Source organism: Eutrema salsugineum, unplaced genomic scaffold (genome assembly GCF_000478725.1).
Source record: "Eutrema salsugineum unplaced genomic scaffold, Eutsalg1_0 scaffold_13, whole genome shotgun sequence".
NCBI classification, from domain to species: Eukaryota; Viridiplantae; Streptophyta; class Magnoliopsida; order Brassicales; family Brassicaceae; genus Eutrema; species Eutrema salsugineum.
In genome coordinates this window covers 1,710,277-1,724,217 of record NW_006256885.1, presented here as the reverse complement: position 1 = coordinate 1,724,217, position 13,941 = coordinate 1,710,277, and the positions used below count along the sequence as shown (strand labels likewise).

The 13,941-nt window shown below is 37.4% G+C and overlaps 3 protein-coding genes across 4 annotated transcripts; 2 read left to right on the top strand and 1 right to left on the bottom strand.

Annotated features, from left to right (window-relative positions):
* Nucleotides 1-649: 649 nt before the first annotated feature.
* LOC18023977 (calcium-transporting ATPase 9, plasma membrane-type) lies at nt 650-7,420 on the top strand. The gene is made up of 33 exons (XM_006406242.2): nt 650-944; nt 1,050-1,166; nt 1,265-1,304; nt 1,393-1,508; nt 1,603-1,734; nt 1,829-1,918; nt 2,017-2,086; nt 2,196-2,266; nt 2,355-2,438; nt 2,522-2,599; nt 2,681-2,752; nt 2,827-2,910; nt 3,005-3,087; nt 3,180-3,288; nt 3,364-3,419; nt 3,512-3,554; nt 3,632-3,715; nt 3,805-3,942; nt 4,055-4,120; nt 4,205-4,303; nt 4,492-4,602; nt 4,764-4,931; nt 5,060-5,119; nt 5,258-5,422; nt 5,495-5,611; nt 5,715-5,813; nt 5,908-6,045; nt 6,128-6,228; nt 6,314-6,359; nt 6,454-6,588; nt 6,682-6,789; nt 6,882-6,973; nt 7,086-7,420. The coding sequence occupies exons 1-33, from the start codon at nt 759-761 to the stop codon at nt 7,189-7,191; spliced, it is 3,264 nt and encodes a 1,087-aa protein (XP_006406305.1). The 5' UTR covers nt 650-758; the 3' UTR covers nt 7,192-7,420.
* Nucleotides 7,421-7,707: 287 nt separating this feature from the next.
* LOC18023976 (protein MANNAN SYNTHESIS-RELATED 1) lies at nt 7,708-10,176 on the bottom strand. Of its 2 annotated transcripts, XR_002900747.1 has the most exons (7): nt 9,934-10,176; nt 9,338-9,488; nt 9,184-9,254; nt 8,998-9,083; nt 8,321-8,900; nt 7,908-8,236; nt 7,708-7,792 (listed from the first exon to the last, which is right to left on the bottom strand). XR_002900747.1 is itself a non-coding variant. In XM_006406241.2 (6 exons), exons 1-6 carry the CDS (start codon nt 10,033-10,035, stop codon nt 7,958-7,960), a joined length of 1,269 nt encoding a protein of 422 aa, XP_006406304.1. In that variant the 5' UTR covers nt 10,036-10,176; the 3' UTR covers nt 7,809-7,957. The 2 variants fall into 2 exon arrangements, 1 of the variants encoding a protein (XP_006406304.1); XM_006406241.2 differs by lacking the exon at nt 7,708-7,792 and having other exon boundaries at nt 7,809-8,236.
* A 1,674-nt stretch (nt 10,177-11,850) lies between these two features.
* Nucleotides 11,851-13,922, top strand: LOC18023975 (glutamyl-tRNA reductase-binding protein, chloroplastic). The gene is made up of 5 exons (XM_006406240.2): nt 11,851-12,274; nt 12,414-12,494; nt 12,972-13,076; nt 13,171-13,320; nt 13,488-13,922. The coding sequence occupies exons 1-5, from the start codon at nt 11,891-11,893 to the stop codon at nt 13,734-13,736; spliced, it is 969 nt and encodes a 322-aa protein (XP_006406303.1). The 5' UTR covers nt 11,851-11,890; the 3' UTR covers nt 13,737-13,922.
* Nucleotides 13,923-13,941: the final 19 nt, after the last annotated feature.

Genomic DNA, 13,941 nt, shown 5'->3' with positions numbered 1-13,941 from the left:
CTTTATGTCGTACACACGTTCACCAGGTTATTATAGGAACTTTCTCTGCAACTTCATTCTTCTCTCTCCATGCCACATATTCCATTATATGTATTCTTTTGAGAAAATGATAAAATTTTCTTATTTAGTTTATGTAAAAATGAAATGGATAACAAATAAAAAAAAAATGTAGGCAGATCTGAGAACAAGGGAATGATAAAAAAATATTAATTAAAATTGAGATTGTTTAGATACATTATTAACGGTGAGAGATGCCATGTTCTTTCCCGGGAAAATCTCTTTTCTTTCGTTCTTCTTCTTCATCATCTTCCTCTATTTCCCATAAAAAGAAAAATAACAAACAAACTTTCCGTAAATTTGGCAAATCAAGACCAAAAATAGTAATGTCCTCATTCAATTGAGTTCTCTCTTTCTAAATTTTTTTTCTTTTTTTTTTTTTTTCTTGGGAATCAAATATTGTGTCGTTGTGAAAGCTCAAAATTAGTTTCTCTTAGTTTTCTCTGTGATTGACAGAGAGGTAAGAGAAAGAAACAGAGAGAGAGAGAGAGAGAGTGTTTTCGGTTTTTGTTGCCTTCTCTTCTTACGAGTTAGGCCTTCTCTCTCCGTCACGCCAAATTAATAACGACCAAATCACAAAAAGGTCGTTTCTTTATTTCTTTTCCTTCTCTGTTTCCCGAGAAAATTTTAATAGAAGGAGGAAGAAGAAGAAGAAGAAGAAGAGGAAGAAGAGAAAGCTGGGAGAGACGAAGGAAGGAAGAATGAGCACTTCGTCGAGCAATGGATTGCTCCTGACGTCAATGTCAGGACGACACGACGACATGGAAGCTGGCTCTGCCAAAACTGAAGAGCACTCTGATCACGAAGAGCTTCAACACGATCCTGATGATCCTTTCGACATTGATAACACCAAGAACGCCTCCGTCGAGTCTCTCCGTCGCTGGAGGGTATCTCTTTCTTCTTCTCCGATTGATTCTCCTTTCATCGATTTCGAGATTCGATCGAGAAAATGTTATCTTTGATTTGATCGTCAAAATTTTCTTCTTTTGCAGCAAGCGGCACTTGTGTTGAACGCATCGCGTCGATTTCGATACACTTTGGATCTAAATAAAGAAGAACATTATGATAATCGAAGGAGGATGATCAGAGCACATGCTCAAGTCATAAGGGTAATTCTATGATTTCACCAACAATTTTTTAAGCTCATTTTTGTTCTGTGTTTTGTTTGTTTCTTGATCTCACATCAGTGATTGATTTATTGAATCAGGCAGCATTGCTTTTTAAGTTGGCTGGGGAACAACAACTTGGTATTCAATGATCTCTCAATTTTTCTTACACATAAGTCAAATCAGATTCTGTTTTTTTAATGAATCTTGGTTTCTTTGTTGGGATCAGGGTTTGGCTCATCATCAACTCCAGCAGCTTCCACTGGTAACTTTGACATTGACCTTGAGAAGCTTGTGTCAATGACAAGGAACCAGAACATGTCCAATTTGCAGCAGTATGGAGGGGTAAAACATACAGAGACTCTTATTGCATTCTCATTCTATGTTATATAATAGGAAAGATTGCATGATACTGACACGTTAACTACTTACCTTTCAGGTCAAAGGTGTTGCAGATAAGTTGAAGTCAAATCTAGAGCAAGGTATCGAGGAAGATGAGAAAGAGCTGATAGATCGGAAGAATGCTTTTGGATCTAACACGTATCCAAAGAAGAAGGGGAAAAGCTTTTATGTAAGCAACTGTGACCGTTTCTATTGATAACTTCTTGGCCGGTGTTTACTTACTGTTGATAACTCACAAGATTCAACTTTCTTTTGTCCAATAGATGTTCCTCTGGGAAGCTTGGCAGGATTTAACTCTTATCATCTTGATTATAGCGGCTGTAACATCATTGGCATTGGGAATCAAAACAGAGGTATGCTTTCCTTTCAGAAAATTTCCTTCTTTATTTTACAAACCAGGAACTCACTTATTTATGTCTTATCTACTTTCTTTTGGTTACTACTTCATCAGGGTTTGAAAGAAGGTTGGCTTGATGGTGGAAGCATTGCGTTTGCAGTTTTGCTTGTCATTGTTGTTACAGGTATGAACATGCTTCTTCGTCTATTGCCTGCATTTAATTAGTATTTGTGTTTCTTGCTATCCATATAAGATGACACTTACTTGACGCTTTTATCTTTTGATTCTTTCAGCTGTTAGTGACTATCGTCAATCTCTTCAGTTTCAAAACCTCAACGATGAAAAACGAAATATACAACTAGAGGTGTGCTTGCTTGCTTTAACATCTTAGATTGTTTGTAGATTTTATGTTTTTGAGCTGAGAATTAAATAAAACGAAAACTCTTGTACAGGTCATGAGAGGAGGGAGAACAGTGAAGGTTTCAATCTATGACGTTGTTGTCGGAGATGTTATACCTCTTAGAATAGGTGACCAGGTAGGTATCATTTTGTCAATATATTCCATCTTTGCCTTCAGAATTATACTACACTTTGGCCTTTACGAATTGTATCCATCTAGGTCCCTGCGGATGGAGTGCTAATTAGTGGTCATTCTCTTGCTATTGATGAATCTAGCATGACCGGTGAAAGCAAGATTGTGAGTTCACAATGGTTCTTCTTGTGAAATCTTATGCTTATTTTCTCTCTTCCTACTTGCTAACACAGACCATTGTTGCAGGTTCACAAGGATCAAAAAGCTCCTTTTCTAATGTCTGGTTGTAAAGTCGCTGACGGAGTTGGTAACATGCTGGTATGACTTCGAGGCTTTTTAGTCCTCTTCTCACTTTCTGTTTGTACACACCATTTATGGGAGTCTTTCCACAGGTTACTGGTGTTGGGATCAACACTGAATGGGGATTGTTGATGGCAAGTATCTCAGAGGATACAGGCGAAGAAACCCCCTTGCAGGTATATCATCTTGATCACTTCTTTAAATATGTTATGGTCTCTACACAATGCCTTGAAGAAGCCTAACAAACTCCTTTTGGTAATGTTATAACAGGTGCGGTTAAATGGTCTTGCAACTTTCATTGGTATAGTGGGGCTCTCAGTGGCTCTTGTTGTCCTGGTGGCTCTTCTTGTCAGGTAATCTGATTTACCTTGGTCAGTAAATCTTTTGGCTTACACCACTTTATGCCAAAATCCTGATGGCTCTAATCTTGAGTTTTTTCTGTCAGATATTTCACCGGAACTACCCAAGATCCTGATGGAAAAACCCAGTTTGTCAAAGGGACGACTAGTATCAGTGACATTGTAGATGATTGTGTAAAGATATTTACAATCGCTGTAAGTATCATGAGTTCCACATTTCTTGATTATGTTATTCGTTAGACATATCAAGTAATTCTGGCTTTTGTTTAGGTTACTATTGTGGTTGTGGCAGTGCCTGAGGGACTTCCACTAGCAGTTACTCTCACGTAAGTATTGCTACTTAATATTAAACCCACTCAGAATATTATCAACTACATGGTAGTTGTTGATCAACCTTTTCTTGACTCCATGTTTGCAGTTTGGCTTACTCAATGCGAAAGATGATGGCAGACAAAGCTTTGGTAAGAATCTAAACGGGTCTTCTCGCTTTAGTTACTTCTTCTTGATCATTGTCTTACCACATTTCAATTGCTAACAGGTTAGGAGACTTTCAGCTTGTGAAACCATGGGCTCAGCAACAACAATCTGCAGTGACAAAACTGGAACTTTAACATTGAATCAGGTCAGTGTCTATTAAAACTATCAACGCAATGGGAGCTTCTTCCTTTGACATGAAAATCATGATACTCTTCTTCATTGCAAAAAATACAGATGACAGTGGTTGAGACTTATGCTGGAGGATCAAAGATGGATGTAGCAGACAACCCCTCTGGGCTCCACCCTAAACTTGTTGCCTTAATAAGTGAGGGTGTGGCACAGAACACCACAGGAAACGTTTTTCATCCCAAGGTTGTTTTTATTGGATTAAAACTAGCCAAAATGATGATTTACTTACTTTTTAAGCTCATACTGAGGTTACCAAATGGTGGATGTTTTAGTGCTCATGTTTGTTTTACTGTAGGATGGTGGAGAAGTGGAGATTTCTGGATCTCCCACAGAGAAGGCTATTCTGTCTTGGGCGTATAAGGTATCAAATGTTTGTTTACTCTGTTCCATCTTTGACATTTCCTCTGTACTATGGGCAATATATTTAAACAAGTGATTGTTGCAGTTGGGGATGAAGTTTGAGACCATCAGGTCGGAGTCTGCTATCATCCATGCTTTCCCTTTCAATTCAGAGAAAAAGCGTGGAGGTGTTGCTGTGCTTCGAGTAATTTCTTCATCCTTTCTCCAGTTTTCAATATCAGGGAATTAGAAAATTGATGTGGAAACATTGGAGTAACTAGTTGCTTCACTTCACTGCTAAGAACACATGAACTTCTTCTCATCTCCATTCAATGAGGAAAGTCTCCAAAAATATTATATGAAGCTGATGAGGAGTATATTAACTCGCTGCAGGGTGATTCTGAAGTTTTCATTCATTGGAAGGGAGCAGCGGAGATAGTTCTGGCTTGCTGTACACAATACATGGACTCAAATGGTACTCTGCAGCCCATTGATAACCAGAAGGTAAGGTGCCGCAAAAATTTGGGAATAACAATCTCTCAAATTTCTGTAATGTCACTTGAAGGACACACTCTGTTAGCTCAAGAGGACTAAACATTTGCCTATACTGTGCCTCTCATCTCAAAATTTTTCAAAAACTTTTGTGTTTGGAAATTATTTTACAGGAATTTTTCAGACTTGCTATTGATGCAATGGCGAAAAATAGCTTGCGATGTGTTGCCATTGCATGCAGAACACATGAGCTGAACAAAGTTCCCAAGGAACAGGAGGACTTAGATAAATGGGCTTTACCAGAAGATGAGTTGACTTTACTTGCTATCGTTGGTATAAAGGTAAGCATGCTAAAAGCTTTTCTTGAGTAACTAGCTTTATGTGTTCACTATGTCACGATTTTCCTTTCTTCCAAAGATTTTGATTTTCCTTGCTCCTTTTCTTTTGGCAACTATTTTACTCTACATAGGATCCTTGTCGTCCTGGTGTCAGAGAAGCAGTGAGAATTTGCACCAGTGCTGGTGTTAAGGTAGGTTCCTAGCCTCTTCTTCAAAAATTAGAGTAGTTGGCTTTTGCAGCATCTATAATGGCAGTTAAATGCTGTTGCAATATGACGATCATCATCTTGTTCATGGTAATGCTTACATGAAACATTTGTGTTATCTAGGTACGAATGGTGACTGGAGACAATCTTCAGACAGCAAAGGCAATTGCTTTGGAGTGTGGTATACTTTCTTCAGATACAGACGCTGTTGAGCCTACTATCATTGAAGGAAAAGTGTTCCGTGAACTATCTGAAAAAGAGAGAGAACAAGTAGCCAAGAGAATAACGGTATGGTAGTTAAACAGTCAAGGATCTTGTGAACTTACTATTTCAAATATTAACTTGAGGTAAAAATTGCAGGTGATGGGTAGGTCCTCTCCTAATGACAAGCTTTTACTTGTTCAAGCACTACGGAAAAATGGAGATGTTGTTGCTGTCACTGGTGATGGTACTAATGATGCTCCTGCACTCCACGAGGTTAGAAATCATTTCTCCTTTGCCTAAGAAAATTTGGCTATATTATGTTTTTGTGTTTCATTTCCAAATCTGACTTTTCTTTTTATTGCTTTGTGTACTATAGGCAGACATAGGTCTCTCTATGGGTATATCAGGAACTGAAGTTGCGAAAGAGAGTTCAGACATCATCATCTTGGATGACAATTTTGCTTCAGTAGTAAAGGTTAGTCTAGAGCATATGCTTCATCTTTGAGTGTATACCTCCACAGCTATTCTTTATGCACTTTCTAATCATACAACTCTATTTACTCTTCCAGGTTGTTCGCTGGGGCCGTTCTGTGTATGCAAATATTCAGAAATTCATACAGTTCCAGCTTACTGTGAATGTTGCCGCTCTTATCATCAATGTTGTAGCAGCAATGTCTTCTGGTGACGTTCCTCTAAAGGCTGTTCAGGTTAACTAATCTTCCCTTGTCTTAAGACACGTTAAAGAGGGAGAATAAGAATAAAGAAATATAATGGTGTTCTTTGATACAGCTTCTTTGGGTCAACCTTATTATGGACACTCTTGGAGCACTTGCACTCGCTACAGAGCCACCAACAGATCACCTTATGCACAGAACCCCTGTTGGAAGGAGGTAAAACATCATGAACATGATGTTTCTCCTGATGATCTTAGTGAAACAAAATTAGAGAAATGATGGTTTGTTTCTGGATTTGCAGGGAGCCTCTGATAACAAACATCATGTGGAGGAACTTGCTTGTGCAGGTGACTTGTTCAGATCTTGGTGTTGATTTTATTACACTAAGACATTTTCTAGAGTTGCATATCTCTGAAATTCTATAATTTGGGGATGTTGCAGTCATTCTACCAAGTGGCTGTCCTCCTAGTTCTCAACTTTGCAGGCTTGACCATTCTTGGCTTGAACCAAGAAAACCATGCACGTGCTGTGGAAGTGAAGAACACTATGATTTTCAATGCCTTCGTCATGTGTCAGGTAGGCAAAAAGCATCTCCTCAATCATCTCCTTATTCTTAAAATTCATATATATATATATATGGATTGGGTTTTAATCATGCAAGTCTTCCAGATATTCAACGAGTTCAACGCAAGGAAACCTGATGAAATGAATGTTTTCCGTGGAGTAAACAAAAACCCTCTCTTCGTCGCAATTGTTGGAGTCACTTTTATACTTCAGGTATAAGACTATAACACAAAGCCTCTTTGTCTTCTTCTTTTTCTTTCTCCTCTCTCTTGACACCTAATATCATCATCTGGTTGAAAATGCAGATACTCATCGTTACTTTCCTCGGAAAGTTTGCCCATACCGTTAGATTGAGTTGGCAACTATGGCTTGCTTCTATTGCCATCGGACTGGTCAGGTAGGTCCATTCTCTTCCAACTTGAGATTCTCAGTGCTCATAAAACATGGAAACCTGTTTTTTTTGTGTGTCTAGAACTATAAATCATTCACCAATTTATTTCCCTCTGCAGCTGGCCACTTGCAGTTGTTGGGAAACTGATTCCTGTACCCAAGACTCCGATGAGTGTCTACTTCAAGAAACCGTTCCGTAAATACAAAGCCTCAAGAAATGCATAAAACGTTATCTAGAATTCATCTTCCTCATACTGCAACTACAGAAGCAATAACAGATAAACCTGTGACAATGGCCTAAACCTCTAACCTTTCTTTCTTTCTTTTAAATGGTAATAGTATTTTCAAATGTATACTGCTGCATGATCCAATTCTTTTGTCTCTTTTTCATATTTCTTCTTCTTGTATGATGTAAAAGTGCAACTGTGAATTGAATTGGATTTGTGGTTGTACTAATGGGAGTTTGGCTCAGTCTTTGGTTTCAAAAAAGGGTTCTCTGCGTTCATACCAACCAAAATCTTTTCTCTCTGTCTGTAAAAAACATGACTTCAAAACACCTTTCATGAGCTCAATCTACTGTTCACATGGCATCACTAGATTTGGGGAACAAGGGACATGGTTTTGGAAAAAGCTAAAATCACATCTCGTTATAGTTATTGCTCACATGGTTCTTCCTTCATCACGGAGCCGCAAAACAAGAAACTTTCAACACGAAAACCAATCTTACAAACAATTTTTATGTGTTTCGTAATACAGAGCAAAAAGTTTAAGATGAAAAGGCTATGAGCCAACAGAATCAAATTGTAAACCTCAATAGTTTTCTTTCCTACACAAGGCAAACCAAAAAAAAAAAAAAAACTCTAAGAAAAAACCAACTTGTATTGAAACAAACTTACATAAGGAAAAACAAGGAATGAATAATTAAAAATTAATTTGCTTACACTTGGTGAAAACTGAGAAGGCCGATGCTTGGACTAGAAATGTAAGAAGGTCAACAAAAGCATGAATAAGCCAAGTGGTTCTTCTTTGAGATGTAAGGAGAGATGAAATCTGTAGCAATGCCAGATGTCTCTGAGATTTCTGCTGGAACTAGCACCTGAGGTTTACCTAAAGCTATCCTTTTTCCAACTGTATTTGCATAAAACAGACCGGATATGGCTGGAACAAACACATCGCTTCTCGAGCTTATGTAGAAGTCGATAACATTTTCATACTCAGAATTCTCTGATTCAAGGTACTTTGATCTCTTACTTGCTGGCATTATTGCCTCCTGCCATTGGTAAGAAACAAAAAACAAGATCAGCGAACAGGATAAAAGACTTTCTTGGACTAAAGAATGTTTGATTCTACACACCTTTGTGAACGTTTTGGGGAAGATATTCTTAAGGATATTGAGGCTACTGTCCCATCTTGGCTGAGTCAGATAGATAGTTGTATCCCCGGCAAATCCAAGCTTCCTCAAGAACAAAGCAATCTCTTGTGCATTGTAACATGTCTTGGACCCTACTACACCAGTTGAATGGCAATTTTTCTTCTCAAGTATGTCGATTCTGAGGTCTACAGCTATGAAACGACCACCTGATTTCCGGCTATGAGTTCTTAACCGCTCAACCATTGATTCAACCACTGCATTCACTTCTGGTTGTAACTCTAATGAACCAAACATTGCCAAACAGGCGACGGGATCAGTTTCGCCGTCTTGTAAGGATTTCCTCAAATTCACAGAAGGGAAGTAGGATGCAACTCGAATGTTTCCTTTTGATTTGAAGATTGGATCTATATGTTCCTTAATGTAATCTTCTGTAACTCGAGTAGGAACCTTTACAATTGCGATATTCCTTAGAGATACTTCTTCAGGCAATTGTTTCACAACTTTGACTACGTTTTCCAAGCTTTTGATTAATTTATCAGAATCATAAATATCTTCGAAACTCCTGATAAAACAAACAGTTTGATTTAGAAACCTCAGAGAGAGAAGTTAGCAAAACCAAAATGTCATGAACATAAGTAAAAAAAAAAAAAAGTCTTAACCTTTCATCACCAGGTTTGCTTCCTCTTATATCAGGAAGTACTAGTGTTGCTCCAAGATGCTTTGCCACCATTACAGCATCAGTGATCTAAACAAGATTAACAGACTTAACCACACAAACCAACAAGAGGAAGAAGATTAAAACTTTAAAAAAGATCAAACTTTTAGAGTTTTCATAAAGCATGTACCTGAGAGACATGGTACTCAGGACCATTCGTTAGCGAGAATGTAACATAGCCTTTGGACGATACAGCTTCATCTGCATCAATTGTGTCCTTAGTAAGTAGTCCAGATGCGAAAATTGCAGAAGACAAGAGTCTGAGAGTAATGTTGGCCACGTACCTGGTAGCAATGTTGGCCAACAAGGATTAAGGTCACTGTTATCATCCATCCAAGGTCCTTTGCTGCCTTCGACGGCTCCAACAAGACTATCTTTCACAGATACTCTGGATCCTTCGAATTCCATATCGTGTGCATCTCCCTGTACTTTCTTCTGCATATACCCAAAATGAAAAGAAGAGAATGATTTTTGGGTTAAGCTAACAGAAGAAAAAGCTTCAACCTTTTTCACTACTCGTTTACACCAAAAGAGATGAAGTCAATCATGTCCTAATGATCAGCGGAAAAACTGTAGACTCTATGATGTATGATCAATGCAATTCACATTTTTATCTAAAAATGGAAAGTTTTGTTTCTGAAGAAAACCCTACAATGCTTGAATCAAGCAAACATCTCACTGAGCAAACTAACAGTCTAGTAACGATTAGATCTGCTTCAGAGGCATCTAGAAGTATCAACACAAATACTGAAGGAGAAAAAGAACTGAGAATGAAGAAGAGAAATCGAACAGAGCCCAGTTAAATTAGTTGAAATTAGTATCAAGTTAAAAGCAAAAGCCTTATAACGAAACAAAAAAAAAATGTCGGCAGAGAACATACCTGAAGAGAATCATAGTAATCTCGATGAAGCATCTGTCCAAGCATCACAAACATGGTAATGGTGAGAATACCAGCAACCACTTGCCTCAAATCCACACCCATTTCTTCTCTCTCTCTCTCCAAAACTGGATTGTGAAGTAGAGAAAACAGAGGACTCTGAGAAGATGAGTTGTGAAATAGACAAGGAAGGAAAGAAAAAGAAAGTCCAACAAAGAGAGAGAGTTGGTATGTTGTGTTTGTGGGGCAGATAGAGACAAGCTATCTTCCTCAAATACGAAATCTCAGTTCCCCTTTTGATTAATTTTTTTTTATTTAAAGTTTTGCCGATAAAGTTCCCTTTTTTTTTTTCCTCTGCGGAGTGTTATTGTCAGTGTTGATTGTTGAAGTTGAAGTTTTACGCTATCTAACCCACAACACAGCCACCGACACTTTTGCCGTGAATGTTGTTATAATCTTTAACCAGTGATTTCACTAAACCGGTACTAAACCAGATAGAGCAAAACATTCTGATTTTTTTCCTTTTAACATTTTTTACTCTTTGTGTTAATTAATCTTTACTTACATTTTAGAGTATAACACTAGGGATTCAGTAAATATTTAATCAAATATAACTATGGTACAAAAAAACAGAGAGTCAGTATTTTATATATAAATTAATAATTCAATAGTGAATGTCAATAACTTTTGAAAACATTGATATAAACTTTAAAATCACATATAGCTCAATAATTCGTACCAGAAAATATATATTTTTAAAAACGTTACTCCTGTATATATTTTCTCTCTTTTCTTTTGTGAAAATATAAAATTCCACTACATATATTTTCTCTCCCCTATCGTTGATGATACTAAAAGTCCCTTTATATAAAACAAGAGTGATTACTGAACAAAAATTATTAGCAAATGATAAAGAACCGGATTACAGATATGGTTAAAGCTAAAACACATTATAGACGTATTATTTCTTTGACGTGACTAATTTAGAAATTATATTATTCAAAAGCAGTTGTAATGATGCCTATAGCTTTCATTCAAATGCTCAATTTTGCTAATCAAACTTTGTTTAGAGATAGTTTAATAACTTTAATTTTCAACGTACCACATCATTAATTATATAGTACAATATTGATATTGGTCATGTCTCAATAATTATATGTTCTTCTGTCGAATACCGGTTCACACAAACAAACAACAACAAAATTGGTGAATATCAGGAAAGCACACACACACACATGTTGATCAATGATTATATATCATGCATGACTCTGTGTATTGTTTTGCCTTGTCTTTTAAGTTTGTGAGGGGGATCAAAAATTAACACTTTGTTGATTGTTGAGTAGTAGCGTAACGCAGTGTGATGACACTACTTCAAAACTTTTAATGTAGCTAATTTTTCTTTTCCCTCTGCTCATTAATAATATCTACGTAAGCACTCAGATACCGTTACATGATTTTGGAACACCTCTAGCAACTCAAAATGACAAAAAAATGAACAAAATCCTATTTTCAAGCTACATAGTCTAAAATCGCTGTTCCTTATAACCAACGTTACATTTTATTTTTCTTTGTTTTCTAAGAATTATTAATTATTGTCTTGGCACCATTTTTATGGTTGTTTGGCATTGTGAGAAGTTTTTATCCCTACCCAAATTATGTCTCATCCTATATCCGTGACATTGTTGCGTTAGAGCAATTTGCAACAGAAAAAGATAGATGTTAAATGAAACACAGCACAATGTCTAGTCAGATTTGACTGAGTTCCTAATTTTCTTCTAATTCAGACTTCAGAGCTCGAAAACACACAAACCGGAGGAAAAATTCGTAACGTGATTCGGTTATTTATCGGTACGGATCCGGTTTGTTTTCTTTAATTTTCTTTGGAAGTTTTATCTTGTTTTCGTCAAACGCTTGCTATAGTCCATTGTCTCTTTCTCTCTTTCTCTGAGCAATCAAAAAAATGAAGCTCCAAACCCAATCCTTCGCTCTCAATCTTCTCCCATCTCCAACTTTCGTGAAACCCATCGAGAAACGCGAATTCATCACTCTGAAACGAGACCCATCTCGTCCAATTTCCCTCCGATGCTCCGTTTCCACGGCTTCGGATACGCCGTCGACGGCGACCCATCATCATCATCTCTCCGCTTCGACCCACAAGCCCTATCCGGCGGAAGTTTCGAGGAGTATCATGGAGCTATCCTCCGTCGGAACTCTCTCCACCTTGACACACGACGGCTGGCCGCTCGGCGTCGGCGTTCGCTTCGCCGTTGACCAAGACGGCACTCCTGTTCTTAGCCTCAATCGCACATTGTCTCCTGACAAGAGGTCTGCTCTTCATGTTCAGGTCATCATTTTGCTAATTTCTCCACTCGATTTCTTCTCGAGAAGTTGCAAAAATGGATCTTTGTTTAGAGAGATTTTTGAAATTGTATTTTGGTTAAATTCTTCTTCTGATCCTATCCTGCTTTGATATTTGGAATCAGTTAGAGCAATGTGGGTTGAGGACTCCTCAGTGTACGATTCAAGGTAGCATTGGTCGACCAGAAGACGATAATGTTCGAAAGGTATGATTTTGTTCTGAATCACTCACTCCAAAGAATCAAATCATCACTCTTGTAGTCAACTCAAAATACATTGTGTATGATCATTTGTGTGGACAATAGGATTTCGAAATTGACATGTTAATGTTTTTCTCCTTGCTACCATTCTGTAGAAACCCAAGTTCTTAGTGTAAGGAAGACTTGCATTTATATCCATTTTCTGTGTGTATGTGTCTGCATTGGCTGGTTGTAATTGTAATCAAAGTATACAGTACTCTTTAGACATTTTCACTGTTCTTGGAGAGCTTCTCTTGGTTTTTAAAGGAGCTATTGCTTGTGTAGTTGAACATAGTGGTGTTGGGTTTCCTTAAACCTCTAGGAGATGTTTGTGGAAAATATATATGTTATCTCTCATGACATTGATTTTAAGAAGCTAGACTTATCTGCCCATTTCATGTGCTTTTACTTGTATTGAATCGAAGTCCTTATTGTTTTGTGTAGCGTCTTAGTGCTAGATGGAGGAAAAAGTTTGGCGAAGAAGTTGAGGAAGACAGTTTATATGTTGTTGCAGTTGACCGTGTACTCCAAATGGAAGACTTCATGGAGGTAGAAATCCGCAAGCTCTTTCAGTTTCTTATGACACTTGAACTCCTCCAAATGATTTTGTAAGTAAGAAACGATGTTTTAAAAACTTTTACAGGACGGAATCTGGGTGGCGTCATCAGATTATAAAATTGCAAGTCCTGATCCTCTTCGAGATGTTGCAGAAAACATTGTCAACCAAATCAACGCTAACAACATGGAAGACATTTTCCGTTTTTGCAATGTATACGTGGATCTAGACTTTGTGGTTAGTATATTCAACTTATACTTTAAATAAGAATGTTCCATCTAGATAAAAAAATGTTCAGTCTTTTACCAATCTCAGGAGCAAAACTACTAGTTTCATTTTAGATTAGTTACATCTAGAAGAATACATGTTTATACAGAACTATACTTTTCTCTGTCCAATACCAGGTTTCAGAAACAAAGATGATATGGATGGATAGGCTTGGGTTTGACCTTCGGGTATGGTCTCCACAAGGTGCATATGATGTGAGGATTCCATTTCCAATGGAAGTAACAGATGAAAAGGGAGCTAAATCATCCTTCAATGGAATGTCTCAGCTCGCTTGGGAAGTAGAGAAAAGCTATTGCCCTGCAGATTTTAACAAGGTCAAACTACTCAAGCAAGTAGTGAGATACTCACAAAAGGGACTACAATAACGATACTATTGACTCTTTTTTTTTTTTGTGTTTTGTCTCCATTATTCTTTGTTTACCTGGTGATGCTTAAATTAGGCATTAGCTCTGTTGTATCTCTTGGAAAAATATTTGTTCTGAGTAATATGTATGGCTTGTATCTCGAAGTATGGTTCTGAGTAATTTGAACTCTGGTTAGAGGATGCAAAAGAGGGCATTTAAAACCAAA

Bases quoted from the DNA above. Each gene is read 5' to 3' on its own strand.
- LOC18023977 (XM_006406242.2), top strand. From the start codon at position 759: ATGAGCACTTCGTCGAGCAATGGATTGCTCCTGACGTCAATGTCAGGA. The intron at 1,167-1,264 runs GTAATTCTATGA...TTATTGAATCAG, and splicing joins CACATGCTCAAGTCATAAGG to GCAGCATTGCTTTTTAAGTT. The intron at 5,612-5,714 runs GTTAGAAATCAT...TGTGTACTATAG, and splicing joins ATGCTCCTGCACTCCACGAG to GCAGACATAGGTCTCTCTAT.
- LOC18023976 (XM_006406241.2), bottom strand. From the start codon at position 10,035: ATGGGTGTGGATTTGAGGCAAGTGGTTGCTGGTATTCTCACCATTACC. The intron at 9,255-9,337 runs GTACGTGGCCAA...CAATTGATGCAG, and splicing joins TTGGCCAACATTGCTACCAG to ATGAAGCTGTATCGTCCAAA. The intron at 8,901-8,997 runs GTTAAGACTTTT...TTGTTTTATCAG, and splicing joins AGCAAACCTGGTGATGAAAG to GAGTTTCGAAGATATTTATG.
- LOC18023975 (XM_006406240.2), top strand. From the start codon at position 11,891: ATGAAGCTCCAAACCCAATCCTTCGCTCTCAATCTTCTCCCATCTCCA. The intron at 12,495-12,971 runs GTATGATTTTGT...TGTTTTGTGTAG, and splicing joins AAGACGATAATGTTCGAAAG to CGTCTTAGTGCTAGATGGAG. The intron at 13,321-13,487 runs GTTAGTATATTC...GTCCAATACCAG, and splicing joins ACGTGGATCTAGACTTTGTG to GTTTCAGAAACAAAGATGAT.